Source organism: Crotalus tigris, unplaced genomic scaffold (genome assembly GCF_016545835.1).
Source record: "Crotalus tigris isolate CLP2741 ecotype Arizona unplaced genomic scaffold, ASM1654583v1 scf7180000024473.799607, whole genome shotgun sequence".
NCBI lineage: Eukaryota > Metazoa > Chordata > Lepidosauria > Squamata > Viperidae > Crotalus > Crotalus tigris.
In genome coordinates this window covers 250,679-260,354 of record NW_024100644.1, presented here as the reverse complement: position 1 = coordinate 260,354, position 9,676 = coordinate 250,679, and the positions used below count along the sequence as shown (strand labels likewise).

Here is a 9,676-nt window from a genome sequence, read left to right as displayed (position 1 = left end):
CCTTTTTGAGGAAATATATTTTTTCTGCCTTTTTAATATTTCCTTCTCTGGGGAGCTGACTTCCCTCAATAGAAATCTCTTGTATGCAAGAAGCATAAATGGAAGGAAACTCTACAGACAGAGAAGAATTATCACTGAGGACTGCTAGTAAGGAGTTCCTAAAAAGATTAGATTCTTTTTCTTCCTCTAATGAATCAAGGGGAATTGATAGGATTGTGGAATGTGCCCTAACTTTGTGTTGTCATGTGTAGAGTGAAAATGGAAACCATGGGGCTCCTTCAAAGAGGAAACTGTGTCTTGATTTTGTGCTTTTCATTAGCAGATACAGCAGATGACAACAACAACAACAGCAGCAACAACAGAGTTGGAAGGGACCTTGCAGGTCATCTAGTCCAGCCCCCTGATAAGGCAGTAAACCCTACATGATTCTGGACAAATTTGTCTTTGTCTGAAAATGCTGATTGAACTTGGATGTATATGGGAAATCCATTCCAGGCCTTTCTTTGGAGCCTGTCTCACCCAGTGTTTCCAGATTATATGCTTATATATTTACTGCTAGAGAGTGATATGATTTTCAACATATTTAAACTTTCAAGTGTGAGTGTGTGTGTGTGTGTGTGTGTGTGTGTAGGGAGGGAGGGGGGAATATTCTGGAACGTATAGTCCTATGTAACCCTAACTCAGTGGTTCTCAACCTTTTTAATGCCACGACTCCCAACCGGTCGTAAGTCGAGGACTATTTAACCAGTCGTAAGTCGAGGACTACTCAACTGGTGCAGCACCGTTTGCAGAATGGGACTTTTGGCAGGCTCAGCAGGGCAGAGACAGCCTGGACAATTCCTATTGGCTTTTGAAAGCCAATAGAATTAGACTCTATTCAAGAGAGTCTATTCTATTGGCTTTCAAAAGCCAATAGAATAAAAGGGAGTAGCACAGCTAAGGAAAAGGGGGGAAAAATGGCGGACTGCGTTGTTTGGCGACCCCCGTGAAATGGTCGTTCGACCCCAAATGGGGTCCCGACCCACAGGTTGAGAACCACTGCCCTAACTAGAGAGCAGGTATCAGTATGTTAGAATATCTGGCAGTTATTGGATTAAATGCTAGGCATGTTGATGGGTCAGTGGGAGGAGTCTCAAAAGGTCATTGGGAGACTTCCTGGACACAAGCCAGGGTGGAATCTCTTTGTCTGAAAGAAGCATGGGCCATCAAAGGTCACACAATGAGCTTGAGTCGTTATAAAGATGGTATGGAAGAGAGCATCATACTTTTACCTAAAGAAATAGTCTAAAGAAATGGACAAAAGATGTATTTTCCAGGAGTAACAACCACAGCGTGAATGCAAGTAATCTTTCTGATTAAAATATATATTTTTTGTTATGAGATCGTTTCTTTTGAGTTATCTATCTGACTTGATTTAAAGAAGGTGTTTAATATCAGAGTCAGAATAGTAAAAGTATGACGTTACATAGGGCTATACGTTCCAGAATAGGGAAGGAGGGAAGGAAAGCAAGAGACAGCTATACCAAAAAAATATATAGACACAAACAATAAGATGCACACACAAATGTGCGTGCGCACACACACACACACACAAACACACACATACATAAAGACAGAAGGAAGAAGATCTGAGTCTTGAGAAAGATAAAATGAGGATCAAATTGCAAATCCAATAATGGAATGAAGAGTTCTAATGAAGGAAGTCCATTTTCCATTTCTAAAGATATTTTGAGAGCAGAACTTGTAAGCACTTTGCCATTGCTGTCTTATAAGAGTTTTATTTTTTCCCTGTATAATTACTCAGTTTATTTTCTTGATTGAGATTTTTTTTGGTTTTCCCCGCCTCCAATTGGAAAACACACTGCAGATACCAAGGTCATCTCTTTCTTCTTCCTGGCAATGAAGCAGCTACCTCAGGCTCCCCTCATTGAAAAATGCAGCCTTCTGAGTGTGAAAGGACTTGCAGAGTCCTCTGAGGAATGGTAGGTTTTTGCCTGGCTTCAGATTCACTTCCTCTCACTGTGTCTCTCGTACAGTAATAGACTGCCGTGTCTTCAGCTTTGAGGCTGTTCATCTGCAGATACAGCTGGCTTTTGGCATTGTCCCTGGAGATAGTGAAGCGGCCCTTCACTTTGTCTGAGTAGCGAATAGTACCAGAATTGGTGCTTATGAATGCCACCCATTCCAGGCCTTTTCCTGGAGCCTGTCTCACCCAGTTCATGTGGTAGCTGCTGAAGGTGAATCCTGAGGCTTGGCAGGAGAGACGGAGGGACCCTCCAGGTCTTCTCACATCCCCTCCAGACTCCACCAACTGGACCTGAGATTGGACTCCTAAAAAGAAAGGCGTATCAATAAACTCTCCGGTATACAAGAATTAAATGAAATTAGTCTGAATAATTACTAAAGAATTACCTCTGAGGACTGCTAGAAAGGACACTAAGTTTAGCCACAGGAACATTTTTGCTCCCTCTAATGAACGGAGCGTAACTGTTAGGAAAGGATGCTAGAAAATACACAAACTTTGTGTTGGTGGGTGTTTCCTGAAAAGGGAAACCATGAGCTTTAAAGAGGAAATTGTGCCTCGATTTACATATCGCTTGGCATAAAAGAACACCTCTGGGCATTGACTGAATACATTTCTTAAACTTGTGATGTTCATAAAAAAAAAATAAGCTGTTTCCTCTGGTTTCAAGTTATTCCTTGGCTAATTGAATTGCATTTTGGTGAAACATCTCTTCTATTTATTCATGTAGTAAATCATGTAAGAACTTTGATTTATGGCATCTATTGCAGCAATTTTCCAGGTGCCTCTCTCATTCATTTCATGCAATGGATGAGAAAGCTAATCTAGAGGGCAGGCAGGAGAGATGGAGGGACTCTCCAAGCCTTCTGAAGGGCCCTATATTATTATTATTATTATTATTATTATTATTATTATTATTAATAATAATAATAATAATAATAATAATAATAATAATAATAATAAAAATAAAGTTGGAAGGTTTCTTGGAGGTCATCAAATCCAACCCCCTGCTCAGGCAGGAAACCCTATACCATTTCGGACAAATGGCTGTCCAGTTTCTTCTTAAAAACTTCCAGTGTTGGAGCATTCACCACTTCTCGAGGCAGGTTGTTCCACTGGCTAATTGCTCTAACTGTCAGGAAGTTTCTCCTTAGTTCTAGGTTGCTTCTCTCTTTGGTTAGTTTCCATCCATTACTTCTTATTCTGCCTTCAGGCGCTTTGGAGAATAGCTTGACTCCCTCTTCTTTGTGGCAGCCCCTGAGATATTATGACACTGCTATCATGTTCCCCTCGTCCTTCTCTTCATCAAACTAGACATACCCAATTCCAGCAACCGTTCCTTACATGTTTTAGCCTCCAGTCCCCCAATCATCTTTGTTGCTCCTCTCCGCACTCTTTCCAGAGTCTTTGGACCCCACCAAGAGGAGCTCTGGCTGAACCCCCTAGAAAGAAAGAAGTCAGTCAGAAAGAAAGGTGCTTGAGAGAAATCTCTTGTATACAAGAAGAATAAATGGAAGGAAACTCTACAGACAGAGACAAATTATCATTAAGGACTGCTAGTAAGGAGATCCAAAAAAGTGTAGACTCTTTTTCTTTCTCTAATGAATCAAGGGGAATTAATAGGAAAGGATTGTGGAATGTGGCCTAACTTTGTGTTGTCATGTGTAAAGTGAAAATGAAATGGGGCTCCTTCAAATAAGAAATTGTGTCTTGATTTAAATATCTGGCATCAAAAAGCCATCTCATTGCATTTGCTTAGATATACATTTCTTTGCATATAGATTTCACACATTGATTTCAAATGAGGTTCAGTCCTAGGTACATCCGAGTTAAAAAAAAAAATGATTGTTCCTTTGGTCATGTTCCTTGATCCAAAAGAACAATGTAGAATAAACCATAAAGCACAATTTGAAACCTACATCCAAGTATCAAAGTTGTCTCAAAGTCTCAAATCGGTTTTGATAAGTATCTTATAAAGGTGATTTTGAAAACGAAATCCAAACAGTTAAAAATAGTCAAGACTAAGGTTTTTTTAAGTTCTATTTTTATTTTTTTCATTTAAAATTCATTAAGTAAGAGACAGTCTTTTGGGTTACGGCTAAGGAAAGTGGTTCTAAGTAACACAGAGAAATCATTACTAATATTTTTTTTTTAAATAGACATCGTAAAAGATGGAACTTAAAAGTGGTACATTTGGTTCAAATGGTACGTCAGGAACATTGGTATTCTTAATCAAGTTATGTTTTGAAGAAACCCATATTAACTTTGTACAAAGTAAGGCATAAAATGCTAGGTTTGCTTTGGCTTCCTCTCATTGTGTATCTAGTGCAGCAATAGACGGCTGTGTCTTCTGGTTTTAGGTTGTCCATTTGCAGATAAAGCTGGCTTTTGACATTGTCCCTGGAGATGGTGAAGCATCCCTACACTTTGTCTGAGTAGTAAATGCTAGATGTAGGCATGCTTGCAACCCATATCAGTCCTTTCCCAGGAGCCTATGTCACCCAATTCATCCAGTGTTTTCTGAAGGTGAATCCAGAGCCTTGGCTAATTTAATTTTTAGTTTTTAACTTGGCAATGAATGAATGAAAAAATAATATCCTGTAGAAAAGAAATAAACAGTGGCATATTGTCAATAATATATTATTGCTGTATAAGCTCCTGAGAGTCAAGTATATAAATAAAAGATGGGAAGTATATAAATAAAAATAAGATAAAATAACAAAATAAATAAACATTGAGAGAAAGAAAGGGGATTGAACTGGAAAATAATATGTGAAGGAAGCATTTGATCTGACCTCAATATTTCTTTGCATTATCACAAGTCCACCAGAGATGATAAAAAGTACCTTACTTATCATTGCATTTCCAACAAACATTTGAGAAACCTTCTTTTTCTGATTGACAGTTTGTTGGACATTATGTACCAAGGATATATCATCTATATTGCCATGAAATTTTCAACACATTCCCTAACCTACAGCTAAACAGGTTCCCTACTGCTCATTCCAAGATCAATTCTAGAATAAGCTATGATGGAAGTTTATCTGTTGCTTTTCAGAGATGGATCATAAATTCAACCTTCTGTGACTAAATCAAGTTGGAAAGTTGCTCAGAGGAAGAGAAAGTTTTTGCCTGGTGTCAGATTTGCTTCCTCTCATGGTGTCTGCCATGCAATGATAGACTGCTGTGTCCTCTGATTTCAGGCTGTTCATTTGCAGATACAGCTGACTTTTGGCATTGTCTCTGGAGATGGTGAAGCGTCCCTTCACTTTGTCAGAGTAGTAAATGTTAGATGAACTTGGATTTATATGAGAAACCCATTCCAGGCCTTTCCCTGGAGCCTGTCTCATCCAGTACATCCAGGAGCTAGTAAAGGTGAATCCAGAAGCTTGGCAGGAGATACGCATGGACTCTCCAGGTCTTCTCAAGTTCCCTCCAGACTCCACCAACTGGCCTTGAGATTTGACACCTAAAAAGAAAGATGTTTCAATGAGAACTCATAAATACAATAACAACAGATGAAAGAAAAGTATATGTAGAGGGAAACATTACCTCCAAGGCATGCAAGTAAGAACACCAAGTTTAGCCCAAGGGTCATTTTGGCTTCCTCTGATGAATGGAGGGGAATTGATAGGAGAGGATTTGGGAAAGTGCACAAAATTTGTGTCGGTGGTGTAGCCTTAAAAGTAAAACCAACTGACACTCTTAAAGGGGAAATTGTGCCTTGATTTACATATTGGTTGAGATAAAAGAGCTATTTAGTTGCATTTATCTCATAGTTTTCCCTGCATGCTCCCTACAGAGGTGATCTTTAGATAACTTTATAGCCTTGCAAAATCAGAACTCAGCCTTTACATTAGAACAATTAAAACAAAGTCTTGAAAAACTTCACCACTTCTCAGAATTGACTCAGCATTACAAATGGTGAACATGCACTAATTCTTTTTGAGAAAGACACTTTAGACAAAGAATAGGAAGAGAATAGCACATTTGAGTTTAGTGAATATGTATGTGTGTGTGTGTGTGTGTGTATATATATATATATATATATATATATATATATATATATATATATATATATATATATATACATAGTCCTCCTCCCCTTTAATATGGTGTTTTGAAGAAACCAAAAGACTTAAATGTAGACCAATGCTTAAATGCTTTTCATTCAACAATTTCTAAGTTATAATGGAATGGAAAAAAAAAATCACACTAAGAAAAGAAATAGGTTCAGCCTGTGGGGTGTTCTTTGCTTATTAGATTTGGTTTTAACTCGGCAGTTGAATTTATTTTATATATTGCTTGGTCTTTTTATCAGTTCTTAGTTTCTGTGACTTGATTTGCCCTGATGGGCAGCTATACAAATTGAGATAACAATGGCAACAGTAATACTAATATCATGGCTAATAAAAATTGCCAACAAATGCACTCTGAAGACTGAGTTATATGAATAAATCACTTTGTATTCTCCAATGCATTCAGTTTGTTTTATATTTAACACAGCACAAGTTCAATCAACTCAGATGTGGATTCTTAGTCAGGAATTATACATAAAACACATACACAGAGACAGAAAACTAACACACACTAATAAAGAAAGAGAAGAAATAGGGAAGGGAAAGGGTGAGGGAGAAGGATAGGGAGATGAGAGGAGAGGAGAGGAGAGAAGAGGAGAGGAAAGGAGAGGAGAGGGAAGGAAAGGAAAGGAAAGGAAAGGAAAGGAAAGGAAAGGAAAGGAGGAGAGAGGAGAGGAGAGGAGAGGAAAGGAAAGGAAGACAGGTGAAATGAAGGCAGAAGAAATAAAATAAAAGAAAAGGAAAGGAAAGAAAGAAAGAAAGATTTTCCCTTTTTTCCTAATAATCAAACCCCCAAATCATGAGAGTATTATTATTTTTTCTTTCATACAAAAAGTGTATATACTATTTCCAGTCACCCTGAATATACATTTTCTTTCTGATATAAAATAAATAAATGTAGCCATCTCCACAAATTCTTTTGTCTTTACCAACCATTCCTCCATTGTGGATGGTGCTGAACCTTCCCATTTTTGAGCCTATGATAGACTCTCTGCAGTTGTCATATATAAAAAAAGTCCTGAGGACCCACCTTCTCCCAATGGGGCTAACCTGCCGCATTTGCTCCAGCCAAGCGGCCTGCTGCACACCCTCTCAGCCAAGGAATGTCAGATAATGGGGTCATGCAGAAGAGCCTTTTCCGCTGTGGCCCCGCCAGAAGTGAGAACTGCCCTCACCCTTTTGGCCTTGAAGAAAGGTATAAATTAAAGAATGGTTTTGCCAGATGGCTGCAGGCCATGAGAGGACTGCTCGCTCCTGGAAGTGGTTGTCAGGGTAACAAGAAGCTCTCATTCACCTGAGTCTGTCTGTCTCCTTGGTTCTAGATTTTATATAGCCTTATAATTATAATTGCAATTAGAGTTACATTTAACTTTTTATCTATCTAGCCATGGTGACACAATGGATAGAATGCAATATTGCAGGCTAGCTCTGCCTGCTGCCAGCAGTTCGATTCTCATCGGCTCAAGGTTGACTCAGCCTTCCATCCTGTCATAGTTGGTAAAATGGAGGCCCAGATGGTTGGAGACAATATGCTGACTCTATAAACTGCTTAGAGAGGTCTGTAAAGCGATATGAACTGGTGTATAGGTCTAAATGCTATTGTTATTTATCTTTTTACTGCTTGAAAGCTGCCCCCATTCACCCTTATCATTGAGAGATGGAACAGAATGAATAAATGAATGAATGAATGAATGGTTCCCTAGATTTTCTTCTAAGTGCCTGTCCATTAGTCTTACTCAGTGCTTTTTTTCTAAAAAAACAAAAAAAAAAAAGGTGCCGGAACTCACACATGTCATACAACCCGCCTTGCCTACCCTACAAGGTTCCATCCCAAAAAGGTGCCGAACTCCGTTCTGGGTGTTCTGTGAGAAAAAAAAGCCCTGGTCTTACTTGTGAATCACTGAGATAATTTGTTTCCATACCTTTTTTAGCTATTGTGTACGTCTTCCCCACATTAGAAAATGTTGCTTCATGTTGTTCACATTTCCAGGAAAATATTGAAGTACATTTACACATTCTAGGTCATTTCTCTGATGAGAAACACAAATGATACAACATTTTATTGGGAAAACAAAGTCCCAGGTTCAGGCTAAGAGGTGAAATTTTCATGACATTTGTTTTCAATGAACTATTACGGAAATAACATAAAAAAATATTGTGCCTGTACAATCAGAAAATATCTAATGAGACTTGTTCTCTACCCAGCCCCCCACTGGGTGCAGAGGCCGTGGGGTTTCATGTGACAAGATTGCCCCCCCAGTGTCAAAAGTGAGGAGGGGAAACATCTTCCTAATTCTCCAAGGAGATTCTTTAAGTCCAGCTGTTTCCTCAATAGTTGTATGGCAGTTTGGATATTTAGAAAGATGATCATAAAGTTTTGTTTCCTGCCTTCTGCAATGATACTAAAGGGCTACTTTTAATTCAAGGTTGTTATTGTTTTTTTTTTTTTTTCTGAAGCCAGAACACTTTGTAAACAGGGAAGATGAAACCAGAATATTCAAACCATCTTCAAGACGTTTTACATTTTCTTCCAGAAAACCTTCTAAATAGAACCTAGAATAAAAGAATCTTAAAGTTCTCACTAGACAGTTATCGATCATCATTGAGTCATCAGGATATGGGACAGAAGGGAAGGGAAGGAGAGAGGAGGGGGGGAAGGCAGGACAGGGCAGGGCAGAGGAGAGGAGAGGAGAGGAGAGGAGAGGGGAGGGGAGGGGAAGAGAGGAGAGGAGAGGAAAGGGAAGGGAAGGGGAGGGGAGAGGAAGAGAGGGGAGGGAGGAGAGGAGAGGCAGAGGGGAGGGAGACAGGAGGGATGATTTATTTTTCAACTGCCCCATTTCTTGGTTTCATATCACTCTAAATTATCAGGATATTATTATTATTATTATGGATCATCGCACAGTCAGCCAGATGTTCAGACTGGATTTGGCATTTTGTCTACCTATCGAGTCTTACCCAGGACCTGGGATAGGCAGATGTGGATGTTTGATGGTATTACAGGTATCGTCGCAGGATGGAAGCAGTTCCTAGTAAGGCCGCCTTTTGCAATTGACTAATGGCAAATTTTTCAATGCCAGTGGTGTTCAAGTGGTGCTCCAGTTGTTTTGGGATTGCACCCAAGGCGCCTATGACTATTGGTACTACCCTTGCTTGCTTTTGCCACAGTCTTTCTATTTCTATTTGTAGGTCTTTGTATTTTGTTCTCTTCTCCAGTTCTTTCTCTTCTATTCTGCTGTCTCCAGGCACTGCCACGGCCACTATCCAGACTTTTTTGTCTTTCTTATCGACAATTGTTAAGTCTGGGGTGTTATGTTGCAGGTGCTTGTCTGTTTGAATTCTGAAGTCCCAGAGCAGTTTAATTTTATCATTTTCTATGACTTTCTCTATTTTATGATCCCACCAGTTTTTGCTTACAGGCAAATGATATTTTTTGCAGATCTTCCAATGCACCATTGTTGCTACTTTGTCATGCCGCTGCTTATAGTCAATCTGTGCAATCTTCTTGCAACAGCTTACCAGGTGGTCCACTGTTTCTTCAGCTTCTTTGCATAGGTGGCACTTACTGTCTGTTGCT

The 9,676-nt window shown here is 39.2% G+C and overlaps 2 gene segments (V, D, J or C); both read right to left on the bottom strand.

The window, feature by feature from the left end:
• Positions 1 to 1,924: 1,924 nt before the first annotated feature.
• On the bottom strand, positions 1,925 to 2,536 carry LOC120303593. The segment is given in 2 exon segments: positions 1,925 to 2,331; positions 2,413 to 2,536. Coding segments are annotated over 2 exon segments (453 nt in total).
• A 2,579-nt stretch (positions 2,537 to 5,115) lies between these two features.
• LOC120303592 lies at positions 5,116 to 5,790 on the bottom strand. The segment is given in 2 exon segments: positions 5,116 to 5,492; positions 5,576 to 5,790. Coding segments are annotated over 2 exon segments (423 nt in total).
• Positions 5,791 to 9,676: the final 3,886 nt, after the last annotated feature.